Below are 13,193 nucleotides of genomic sequence, written 5' to 3' on the forward strand. Positions count from 1 at the left end.
CAATTCTGTTCCTACTTACGTTCTGTGTGTGTGTTGTGTGCAGCTGACTTGTGCATCCCCACGCAAGCAGGCGCTGACGTCACGTGAATGTTGTTACAGAGCTATGTATCTCCTATAAATGATTGTTTAGATTTAATTTCCTCCGTATACTTCTGTTACTGGCTCCTAAGTGTCTCGGGGACAGGATAATAATATACTTTGCTGAAAGCATCCTCCCATCTGTCGCACACAGATCAGTCCATGGTGTTTGCCTTACCTGTGCGTATATGGCGGCCTTTCTCTGTCCGTGGTGCTGGCGTATAGATCAGGACAGATTCTCAGAACGGTCTTCGCTGTGCCAATATGGTAGTCATGGCCAATACATCAGTGAGGAACCCTGTTTTATGGGGTCTTTGCTTTACTTTGCCAAATCTCCTGCAGTTCTGCAAGTAGAGTAGTACCTAACACAGTGTTATAAGCGTCATTGTGTCTGATTCAGACCTGTCTCTAGACTTCACAGACCTTCCCTTAAAACGCCTGGGCACGTCTGCGTTTTTTCTGACACTCCCAAAAACCGGCAGAGTACCACCCCTAAAACTTCAGTTCCTGTCAGTCAAATTGGGAGAAGATTGCGATTAGATCCATAAGCTATTTATGTCCCTATTTGGGCTCGAGTGTGCGCAAACATTCGATAATCGAACATATTGCGAATTCACACCACAGCGATCGACTCTGAATCAGGCCCCTAGTCATAACTTTGTAGACAACCTGCAGGGAATATACATCTGTGTGCGGAATTGTTTAGCTGCTTCCATTAGAACACGTTTGTCGCTGGTTTGAGCACCAGTCACGTGCAGGGCGGCCATTTTGCAGGAGGACTGCAGCCCAGAGGACCTGTATTTCTCCCTGTCCTCCAGGACTCCGCTCCCCTGAGAGACCAGCAAGGGTGTCATGTGACCTGCGATTGAAGTTTTGTTGGACTTTATAACAGGTCTCTCAGCTAAATGGAATTTGTTCTGGCCGGAGACCGGGCCCGTGTGCTACATGGCGTTCTGTACTTTCTGCCTCGCTTCCTCTATAACCACTTTACAATTAGCCTTCAAATAGGGGGAAATATGATCTATAAAATGGTTTTGCAATTCTCCATTCACATGTGATCTCCATCCGCCCCTGAAATACCTCAGCAACCAGCACGTGTGTCGCTGCCTGAATTTACCTCAGAACAGCTGCAATTTCCTGCTGGGTACTGGCTCAGTGCAGCACAGAATGGCGGACCCCTGGGCCACACACTATTACTGGTACATCCCCTATTCCCCAGGCTCTTCTTGTCCATCTTCTGTGTCTGAGCTCCAAACACACACTAAGGGCCTTATTCTGGTTGCTGCGCAACCTGAATGCGTTCACACGGGGGCCGATGGTGGCGCTGTGCGCATATCTGTGCATGTGCATACGCAGGGTGCGTGCACCCACGGTGAACAGACTGTTTGCCCGGGTGCATGCGCCCAGGACATTGGGCGGGAGGCGGAGTGGGGTGTGGTGCGGCTGGCGGCCCGTTGGCATATGGGAACGCCCAGAGTTTTGTGGGCGTTCCCATGCGAACGCTGGGTGTTATCATGCTAATGAGGCCATGGTGGGGGGAGGGGGGGGCTGGCAGCTGACATCATTGGATGTTACTGAGCAACATCCATTCGTAAGCCCCTATGAGTAAGTCGCCCCTTGCGAATGGGTGGAGCCAGCCAACCATTTGGTTTGGTGGACTCGCAAGGCTGCAAATTTGCAGCCTTGCGAATCATCCAGAATAACCCCCTTATACCCCTTTTACACCAAAACGCCAAATTGCACTCGGCGGTTGACCCCTTTTACACAGCGTCCCCACCCGGGATAATAGTGGGCAGGAAACATCAGCGGAGGTGAGTCCTGGGAAGGAAAAAACGGTTGACATGAGTTTTTTTGAGCGGACAAGCGGCATTTCATATCCTCCCATCCAATACAACGTGATGGGAAAATGTAAGTGTCCCTCCACACTCGGCACATTTAGGGCCACAGAGGGAATGGAACCCACAACCCTAGTGATGTGAGGCAGTAATGCTAACCACTACACCAGTGGTTCCCAACCTGGGGTACTAGTACCCCTGGGGGTGCTCTGCAGACCAGATGGGGGTACTTGAAAATAATATTGGTAATGGCGGACAATGAATAGGTCTTTTGATGGCTGAAGAAGACGCATTGCCATGGAGACAAACCATGTTGTGTCATATGCCTGACCAGCAATCCACTGGGAGCTTCCCATACTGCCCTCACACATCAGCAGTTATCTGCCCAGCACTGACAAAGGTGGAGGAAGCAGCGGCATTAATCCTACCGGTGTTGGCGGGAATCCTGGAGATAATACACAACCAGTGTCTAGACACAGAAGGGCATGATTCCTTGCTGTATACTACTCCTCCGCTCCTCCTTAATGTAAGGACATGCATAAGGATCTGCATACCGCTAAGTACTGTCCATATTTCAAAATGAGAGGAGGGGGTACTTATCAATGAAAAGCCTAATCAAGGGGTACGGGAGAGAAAAAAGGTTGGGAACCACTGCACTACACCATCCGTACTGATAATACTAATTTCTCGTAGATTTTTGGCCTAACTGTCACATTTACATATTGTAGTCAAGCACATTTGCTTCCAGGCAGTTTCTATAAGCGACGTGTGCGATGCAGGATCATGGTGTACGTAGGGAACAGCTTTCCTTATAATGGGATAATTCCAGTCTCCCATCTCCGCGCATCTGTCTGTTCTGTGCAAGAGACGGCAGCCTCATCCGTATGCACGGTGGTACGCACAATTCTATTCTGTTATCGTTCAGCAAACTGGAGCATAAGGGCTTCTTCACGGGGCTTTAATGCAATGTTTCTTTAAATGCCGCTACGGAGAATTTTGTACTTTCCCCAAATTCCACAACAAAAGCTTCAGCAATAATGCTGGCAGATCACCAACTTGGCACCCACCCATAGATTCACAGGATCTAGAGTATTGTATGTATGTGTATATATATATATCTCTTTTATATATTTAGCCAGATCTGTCACTCATCCCCTGTGTGTATAACGCTGGGCGGGTTTACAAGAGTGATTGACAGCGTTATACACACATAGTTTCTGCCTTAGGAAACCCCCCACCCCGCCCAGCGTTATACACAAACCCGTCCCCCCAGGGATAGACCAGCATTGTACACATCCCCACCCCCTTGGAAAACACCTCCCCCCGCCCAGCCAGGGCAACAGCACTACCCACCATTACACACCGCAGCCAACAAGTGAGCGCACCCCCCCCCCCCGGGCGAGCGGGTCAGCCCCTCACCCCACCCCCTGCTGGATCGGATGTAGAAGAACAACTTCAATCAAAAAATAAAAAGTCACATTTATTTCTTCATACACAGGATAAAAATGGTTCCTTAAAAGGACTTAGTCCAAAAACACCATAAAAATTCAACAAAACAAAAACAACACATGAACATCAAATCCCCAACGAAGACCCCTTATGTTGGAAATCCATATGGGGAAAAACAAATGCTGATGTCACTATTACTGTCAGTGATGACATGGAGCTGGGAAGAAAGATGGATTGTCACCTCCGCTCCCGACTATTGTAAGTTGCACCGTGTCCTTCACAGGGATGGTATACAGCGCTCGCTCTCCCGTTCGTGCCGGTACTGGCTGATGGAAGGTGGGTGTATGCTCCCCCCGGTGGGTTTCACCTGCACAAGTTCACAGGGAATGGATGACGTCAGCTCCCCTGCGTCGTCAGCAAGTCTACAGGTGGACGCGGTCATCCCTTTTGAGCTGTATCCATTCCCTATGAACTCGTGCAGATGAGACCCACCAGGGGGGAGCATATACACCATACCGTCCAACATGACCCATTCCATTAGGTACAAAATGCTCTATTCCTGGACTTCCCTGCCAGTGGCAGTTGCAGAGGTTGGACGCCAGCACAGTCCAAAATTCAAAGAGGGGGAGTCACATCAACTGCCAGTGAGTCCAAGACAGTGATGTTTGGAGTGGCATTAGGTGTGGCTCCCTTTTTGAATACTGGACAGTGGTGCAGTCCCGACTCTGTAACTGTCACTGGCAGGGAAGTCCAGGAACGGAGAATTTTGTACCTAATGTAATGGGTCATGTTGGAGGGTATGATACACCCACCTTCCATCAGCCAGTACGGCACGAACGGGAGAGCTAGTGCTGTATACCATCCCTGCGAAGGACACGGTGCAACTTACAATAGTCACCTTTTTCACACCTAGAGGGTTAAACAAAAAAACCCCAAGGGGCATCTCTTCTGTAATAGAGGGGTGTAGTAATCTTACATTGTTCTAGCTACTGATAATGTCTGGATAATGTCTGGAATTTTCCACGGAAGTCTGCTGTATTTTAATTATTGTCTTGTAATCTAAATATTTTAACTACCGCAAGCTCCCCTCGAGCGGAGACAACTTAGTGTGTTTTATTAATGGTCTGAGTGTGTGTGCGTGCGTGTGGGGGGGGGGGGGGGTGGTTATATGCACAGAAGACTTTCATATAGATATATCTATGCAGGGGAAGTAGCTTGGTAATGTACTTTGTGTGGTGTTGACAGCATGGTGACGACAGGACAGTGTCAACACTTGCCATGTTATTCAAAGCATTGTGTCAGCATTATAACATGTTATAAAATGTTCTAGAATCCTGTTGTCATGACGATATTGTTACAAGGCTTATAAAAAATAAATGCTGCAACCGTGCCGGCATTGTGGCATCAATAGCTGTCGACACATTGTATGTACAGTGACAGAATGTATGTATGCCATCTGTAGTTGTGTAGAGTCTCTTTTATAGGTGCTATGGGGTGATTCAGGGTTGGCCGCAGTTACACCCCAAATCGGTTGCACAGTTTGCATTTATTGGGAATCGTACAGCTCATGCTGGTGACTGCAATATGCATGCCAGTCAGCAACGGTAACATATGCTCCTGGTTTGTGCCCAGTACAGGTCACATGCACAATCACACGTACACCTATGTTTATGTGTAGTCATTAGTAGGCATCATTAGCCAAATCTGGGTGATAGGTTGACAGTCAGAGTCGACATGCACTAGGCTGACATTGCATAAAACACGACGCAAGCAAATGGGTGACGCAGCAGTGATCGACACATGATAAGGTTGACGAGAGATTTTCTTGATTGGGTGTTCATGGGCTCAGGTGCTGACATTGGGGTGTGGTCGACAGGACTCCAATAAATAGGTCGACCACTATTAGTCGACACATGAAAAAGGTCTGCATACCTCAGGTCAGGGCTGCCATCAGGAATTTTGGGGCCCGGGACTAATCCCCCCCCCCCCACTTGACTTGCTATAACCCGGCTCCGGCTCCCCCATCTCCTCTTCTGCTGAGCTGCTCCCGGAGGTCCCGGAGCGCAGGTTTCTTCAACTCAGGATGCCAGCGGCCAATTAAAATGCAGCACCGGCTGGGAAGCCAATCAGAGTCCACGTACCGGCAGCCGCTCTGATTGGCTGCTGGTACGTGAGCTCTGATTGGCTCAAAAGCCAGTGCAGCATTTTAATTGGCCGCCAGCTTCCTGGGTTGAATAAGTCTGCTCTCCGGGACCGGCTTTGTTCAGCTCACTGATAGCAGAGCAGGGGGGGTTGCGGTGGGCAAAATGAGCTACCCGGGCCCTTCCAGAGGACGAGGCCCGGGACAGCTGTACCCACAGCTCCCCCTATTGGTGGCCCTGCCTTAGGTTGACATGGTGAAAAGGTTGATGTGGGATACAGTATGTCAACATGAGAAAGGCTGACGTTCGCAGCGTTGCGCGTGGATTTAACACCATTTCGCGGCCTGTACAGGAACAGGGAGGGCAGCTGACATTCGATGTCCGCTTCCGGCCCCCGGCAGCTGCGTCACTGCCTCATTACCATGGGAACACCCAGCGGTTTCATGGAAACACCCATGAAACGCTGGGCGCGTCCATTCGCCACCGCCCCACGCCCACACTGGGGGTGTGTATGGAATGGCGAACTTATGGTTCACCGTGTCCGTTCGCACCCAGCACATGCGCAGAATGCGCATTAGGCAAACATCGCTCCCTCGTGCTAACGTGCAGGGTAGCGAAGGGACCTGAAAAAAGGTCCATAGTATGACAATAGTGTGCAGCTAAGCCTGGTGCCCAAAGCACGGTGAGCGATGCCGTACACTAATACAGTGTCCATGTCGACATAAGTCGACATAGACACAAAAAGCTGAAAAACTCATCTCAACCTTTTTCATACTGACCTTTCCTGTGTCAGCCTATTTCTTGTGTCCCTGTCGACCTAAGCCGTTTCTACCTTTTAAATGTATCGACCTATGGCCTGTTGACCAATAGACCATATTCTTGACATTGACACCAAAAAAAAGGAACAACTCACGTTGTCCTTCTACTTGTTTTGCCCTTTTGACCATGTCATTTTTCTACGGCACTGTAATATATACAGTACCGTGACCAAATATTTATTTAGTATTTTTTAGGGTACAAGCTGATTTGGCATTTTGAAAATATGTTCATGCAGGTTTTTGCCAGAAAAACTAGAACGCTCAATTTGTTTTTAAATAGTGCCAGAATTGGGAGCGATAATGAAAAATGATAATGAAAAATTCTTCTGTTCAGTTAGATATGTCCCTATTTTGATGGAGTTGAGTAAGAGGAAATCCAGCCGTTTTTTGAGGGACCCATCTTACCGACACAGCCGACGCAGGTTCGCGCTGCCTCTCTGTGTTCCCATGACGTGCTGAGGTATAATCCACCACAATGTACCGGTGACTGACCCGTTCTCTCTTCCCTTCCTCAGATAATACAGGACAGCCGATCTCTGATCGAGGCCTCGGATATCATTCACGAGAAGATTCTGCAGTGTCAGAAAACAGGTGAGTTCTCCGTCCTATTATTCCGTGCACAGAAGACTGGGACGCGGGCGGTAATTGGGACAAGTCGCACATACAGGCGGAACAGAGAATACGCGGCCTGTTCCATGCGTGCCTGAAATAATAAGATAGCAGCTCAGAAGGGTTTATACATTTGGATATTCCTGTATACTACAATAACGTCAGTGTCTCCCATTACCCGCATGCTGAATAAAAACAAAAAAGCCCAAATGTATGGGGGCCTTTAGTCTCCCTGGTAATGTACGGCCTAATTCAGACCCTGATCGCAGGGCTGATTTGTTCTCAAAATGGTCAAATCCATGCTGCACTGCAGTTGGGGTAGATGTAACATGTGCAGCGAGAGTTACATTTGGGTGGGGTGTGTTCAAACTGATATCTAAATTGCGGTGTAAGAATAAAGCAGCCAGTATTCACCCTGCACAGAAACAAAAAAACTCACCCAAATCTAACTCTCTGCACCTGTTACATCTGCCCCACCGCAGTCCCAAAACTTCGGGACGGGGCTGAACTTGCAGTACTGCGAGTCCATCAGAATCACCCCCATCATGTAGTGTCTACCCATCTTTAGGGGTGTATTTACTAAAAGTTAATGTTTGATATTTTGGCTGATGTTGGTTGATTTTGAAATCGTTCTTAATCGATGTTGGGCTTCCAGGGATAAAACACACATTTACTGACATTCATTTTTATAGTCATTTTGAAATGTTAGTAAAATCGACCATTAATAAATTGACCCCTTAGAGAGAGATGACGTTGAGAGAGATAAAATACCGGCCAATCAGCTCCTGTCATTTCTCATACACAGACCTATCACACGGCAGCTAGGAGCTGATTGGCTGGTACTTTATTGCTCTTCAATCTTTTATTAATCTGCCTCTAAGTTAGAAGGTGGCCAGCACATAAATACTTTGTATTCCGGTTCTGTATAAATGCTGCGGCCGGTGACAATGGTGCTGATAGGGATCCAAGAGAAAGCAGAACCGAATTCTCTTCAAATAAAGCTCTTGTAAAATTAGAAAAACGTAATTGTAAAAATAAAAGTTTATTACAATAAAACAGTCCTTGGAATTGCTACTCTGCAATATTATATTATTTATTATATCCATTTTTCCTATTTATATGCCCCTTTAGACTCACTTTGAGTGTTGGATGACCATTAAAGGTCAATAACCTGGTTGAAAAAGGCTTTCCTGTTTGTCTGAGTGCTCTATGTTATCTATCATGCTATATCTCCCCCCGGCGGGATCAGACAACATCCCGGAACCAGCCGGTGACATAGAAGTGTCTAGCGCCATGCATGCGCTCAGCTTCCCTGGACTTGTTGTACAATTGCAGTATACATTGCGTTAATGATCGCTAGGCCTTCTCTCGTGACCCCTGATGTCTGTAATTAGTATCGACAAATAAGTCTTCACGGTTAGTTACATAAAGCACATGTGACATATTGTGATTAATAATAGACCTAATCGTTAACCCCTGGAGGGAGAGCAGTCCGAGATAATGTAGTTACGTCAATGTTGGGTGGTTTCACCGCTGCCGTCTTCCAATGCCTGTTTGTGCTTTGTGCAGGGATGGAATTCCACGAGGAGCTGCACAGGTTGGGCACAAAGGAGGGACTGAAAGGGAGGAAGCTCAGTAAGGCCATCGAGAGCTTTGCATGGAACATCACCGTGTTAAAGGTAAGTGCTGCTGCTACAGTACTGCACCCGAAGCATGGTCGGGACTGTGAGTGCAGTAACAACATGCAAACAAGTGCGTCTGTATCCTATATAATAAAAGGCTGCTCCTCAGCTCTATGGGGAGAATTAAGTGGTATGCGAGCTAGCAGCCGCTAGATGGGATTTTTCCAAACGATCACCAGTGTGAACAGAATATATACGAAGGGTGGTATTCAATTATCTGCACCAATTGTCCACTGGTAAATGTTTCACTGAGCGCTATCCAATTAATCGGATAGCGCTCAATAAGGCTCGTGGCTTATCTGGTATTTTGTTTCACCTGCCTCAGGCAGACAAAGCTAAATCCCTTAAAGCAGCGCCGTGGCTACAGCCGGTGGAAACACACTGGTGGTTATGGGGGGGGAAGTTATTTTTTGAGGGCAATCTAATTGGATAGCCCAAAAAAATGTTGGAGAAAAAGGTCATGTGTCTTCACACCTATTTGTATACCCCCCCTAAAGTGGTAACTGGTTCACCCTGTACCAGATATAATTGCTTATATTGTATGGATCACATGTTCTTCAGACTGACAACAGATCCCGTTTGGTTCCTTATCAGTTAAGCCGTATTGTTTCTTTCATATATATTCAGTGTCGGACTGGGATGTTAAGGGCCCACCGGGGGAATGTAGGCAGCGGGTCCAGCGCGTGATGTCATGACGTGATGTGACGTCATGACGCATGGGAACGGAGCTGAAAGCAGCCACCCAGCCTGCTGCTGCAGGTTAGTCAATAGCTGGGGACTGCCCGGCGGCATTGACTTAGTAAAAGTTTGCTTCAGGCCCTGCCCCCCTGAAAACGGGGTGTGGTAATATATCACCGGGGCCCACCGGTGAATCCCCCAGTTCTCCAGTGGGCCAATCTGAGCCTGTATATATTGCACCTTTTAAATTGCCTGTCTCTGCCTGGGTGGTATGGGCAACCTGGGGTTGGGGCAGGGGCAGTGGTGGGGAGCGTTTTACAAAACAAAGGCCTATCAGTCCCGTTCTGTAGGCATTCTGAGGCCTGAGGTGTTGCTCCCTGCAATGTGAAAACTCCGACCACCCTGGGTCACCTTAGGGCAGCGGTTCTCAAACTCGGTCCTCGGGACCCCACACATTTCACGTTTTCCATGTCACCCAACAGGTGCACTCATTACTGACTGACACATGTTAAAAGATCGACAGGTGGAGCTAATTACTTCACTTTGTTCTGTGAGGAGACCTGCAAAACATGGACTGTGTGAGATCCTGAGGACCGACTTGTATCTCAGATGACCAACAGTTCCATAGATGACACAGCAGCAGATCACAAAAGCCAGCTGTTTGCGTCTGTACTACCGATGCCCGCTGACGATGTCGCCGCGTGCAAAGACCCAGCGTTCCCGCAGTACCGCCCGTCTCTGAGTCTAACGTAAAACGACAACAAGTTCCTTCTGCGTCATTATTTCTGGCATGCAAAAATTAAAAGGTTCTGGAATTAGGTCAACACCTGAAAAAAGTTGACATGACCCAGGTGGACAGGGTTAAAAGGTCGACACAAGCATTAGATAATCAAAAGGTCGACATGGGGTTTTCACTTTTTTTTTCCAGATTGTCGACATTTTCAATATTGACACCATCAAAGTGGACTGCGTTAGCTCGACACCTGAAATAGGTCGACATGGTTAAGGTTGACAATGGGAAGGTCGACAGTAAAAAAAGGTCAACATGAGTTTTTCATGTTTATTATTTCAGCCGATGTGCCGACAGGCGGTATTTTATGCCCTACCATCCACTACGGCAGCAAGTCATGCGAGGTACACTTAGTCTTTATGTCGACATTTGGGCCAAAAAAAGTGAAATACTCACTTTGACCTTTTGACTGCGACTTGTGTTGATCTTCAGACCCTGTCAACCTATTTCAGGTGTCAACCTATTATTATTATTATTATAATTTTATTTATAAGGCGCCACAAGTGTTTTGCAGCGCCGTACAAAGGAACAGTACACAAGTTTCTGCCACACATAGGTGTCTCCTATACACAATATGCCACAATAGTGCCCGTTCTACACATTGGGGCCAATTCTGGATCACTCCTAGTAACGATCTGAATTCGAACCCTGCCCTGATGGGGTTTGCAATCCCTGCCTGCGAATGGTTGCGGTTGGGTTAGTGCTGGCGGCGTTAAAAGTTTTGCTGCTTATCGAGTCAATCAGAATAACCCCCATTATGCCGCAGTTGTGTATATTATTGGTATGTGGCGTCAGAATGGTCAGATTTAACCTTACTGGGCTCCTCCCTGTCACTTGCGGCAGATAGGGTGCAGGGCCATGATCTAAGAGGAGGCCTTTAATTCTAGTGCCCCTCCCCCTCGGCTACCTTTTAGAAGAGGTCCCTTTTTAAGAGAGGAACCAGGAATCTAGAACATCTACCCCCCTCAATTTGCTTTGGTGCCTGGCAGATTCTACTCCTGCAAGCAGAGTTGCGCACAATGGGCCTTATTTTGGTTCACTCTTTCTTACAAAATCCTTATTAGATGGACAAAACCATGTGCACTGCAGGGGGGGCAGATGTTACTTGTGCAGGGGGAATTAGATTTGGGTGGGGTTTTACTTCAAAGTGAGATCTGTATTGCAGTGTAAAAATAAAGCAGCTAGTATTTGCCCTGCACAGAAACAAAATAACTCACCCAAATCTAATTCTCTCTGCACATTTTACATCTGCCCCCCTGCAGTGCACATGGTTTTGTCCATCTAAGAAGGATTTTGTCAGAAAGAGTGAACTAGAATAAGGCCCACTGTTTCCAGATAACACTTACACATTTTGACAGTCAACAATTAAGGCCGTGTGTAGGGTGGCCAATCCCAGGATCGGGATCGGCGGGATCCCGGGATTTGGCCCCCAAAACGCCGGGATTTCAATCCTGGGATTGGAGTTTCCAATCCCGGGATTTCGGGATTAGACTGCGCTTGCGCGCAGTCTAATGCCGGGCAGCGTCTGAGCATCGCTCAAACGCTGCCCGACTTTTCCCGGCAGCACTGTGTGCAGCGTGACCTCTCAGCGTGAGATGAGGTCACGCTGCGCAGGCAGAGGTCGCGCCCGGCATTGTAATGCCGCGCCACCCGCCCAGCCAGCGCGCCCTCCCGTCCAGCCAGCGTGCCCGCCCTGCCAGCGTGCCCAGCCGCCTGCCCGCCCAGCCAGCGTGCCCAGCCGCCCGCTTGCCCAGCCAGTGTGCCCAGCCCAAGCGCCCAGCCAGCATGCCCAGCCCAAGCGTCCAGCCAGCCAGCGCGCCCACCCGCTCACCCAGCCAGCGCTAAGCCAGCATGCCAGCAGCATGGACGACTCGTCCCCCCACCAGGCAACCATCAAATGTAAGTAATTACATTGTAATTACTGACTGGGGCAGTAATTGTGGGGCAGTTTTTTTATTAGGAAAACCAATCCCGGGAATCCCGGGGTTGAGCATTTTTCAATCCCGAATCCCGGGATTGAAAAAATGCCCCGGGATTGGCTTTCCTAGCCGTGTGTGTAAAGTAACGCAGGTTCAGAGTTGTGGTGCTGCCTTGGAGAAATCCTGAAGATAGTATTGAAAGAGGTTGAGTGCTGTAGATTCACCCCCAAATGTTGTGATTGATGAGACCCCAAGTGACCTACAGTATCGCGGGATCTCATTGAGTTTGCCCAACCTCGTCTCTGGCTGGATTGTGAAATGACCCTGACTCACGGCTTATGTGCCAGGCTGCAGTCTCAGTGTTATGCATTGTGTCATTGTTACCGAGAGAGGTCTGTGTGTGTGTCCTGACTTCATATACTGTTATATATGTTCTGTGCTACGTAACCTGTAGATTACTATAGTCCAGCATCATGGCAACGTAGACCCGTTACACACATTCCCTCTGTATCAGTCAGATCTCTCTTGCATGGATTTCGCTCATCAGTTCTTCCTGGAACCGTCTCCTAGATCCGTAATCCAATCAGTGCGTAAGCCTCTTTGTAATATAGAAAACAGCAATCTCTTTACCTGACGTGTTCCTCTGCTACTGCATTCAGGAGGATAAATCAGATTTTCGGAAATAGAACACAAAACCTATATTGGCTTTTCCCTCCCCTGGCAGTGCTATGACCTGCCTGAGGCACATCTTTGCAAATACCCTGTATAATTGTGTGTGTGTGTTTCGTATGTGTGTCGTGTGTGTGAGCATTCCTCAAACTAGTAGACATTTATTGTAAACCTTATTGCCTTGAATATACAGTATATATTATCTGTCTCCGATCAAACAAATATACCCGCTACACTACAGCAAATTGATCTGCGTACACAGTCGCAGACTCAGACACGCCCCTGTGACATTCTCAACCAATGGAGGCTGCAGGGGTGGGGCTACAGAACAGTTCAAAATTAAAGTAGTGTAACCGCACCAACTGCCATTCCAAACTGACTCACTGGCAGTTGGTGTTTCTCCCCTATCCCCTTGGAGCCGCCACTGGTCTCAACATGCCTACGTTTGCCTCGAAACCTTGGTACCTCCCACAAACACTCCATCTGTGAATCGCTCTGCGTCCAAGTCCTAACTGCGATCGCCAT

General features: G+C 48.1%; 1 protein-coding gene across 2 annotated transcripts in view; it reads left to right on the forward strand.

Annotated features, from left to right (window-relative positions):
• PLCL1 (phospholipase C like 1 (inactive)) overlaps positions 1-13,193 on the forward strand; it is a 157,474-nt gene that overhangs the window by 123,586 nt on the left and 20,695 nt on the right. For both annotated transcript variants that reach the window (XM_083154392.1, XM_083154393.1), the window contains exons 4-5: positions 6,837-6,912; positions 8,500-8,609. In XM_083154392.1, the coding sequence (XP_083010518.1) occupies positions 6,837-6,912; positions 8,500-8,609 (186 nt within the window). The remainder of the gene's footprint in view (positions 1-6,836; positions 6,913-8,499; positions 8,610-13,193) is intronic.

The sequence above is a fragment of the Crinia signifera genome, chromosome 7 (genome assembly GCF_055691185.1).
Source record: "Crinia signifera chromosome 7, ASM5569118v1, whole genome shotgun sequence".
Classification (NCBI taxonomy): Eukaryota; Metazoa; Chordata; class Amphibia; order Anura; family Myobatrachidae; genus Crinia; species Crinia signifera.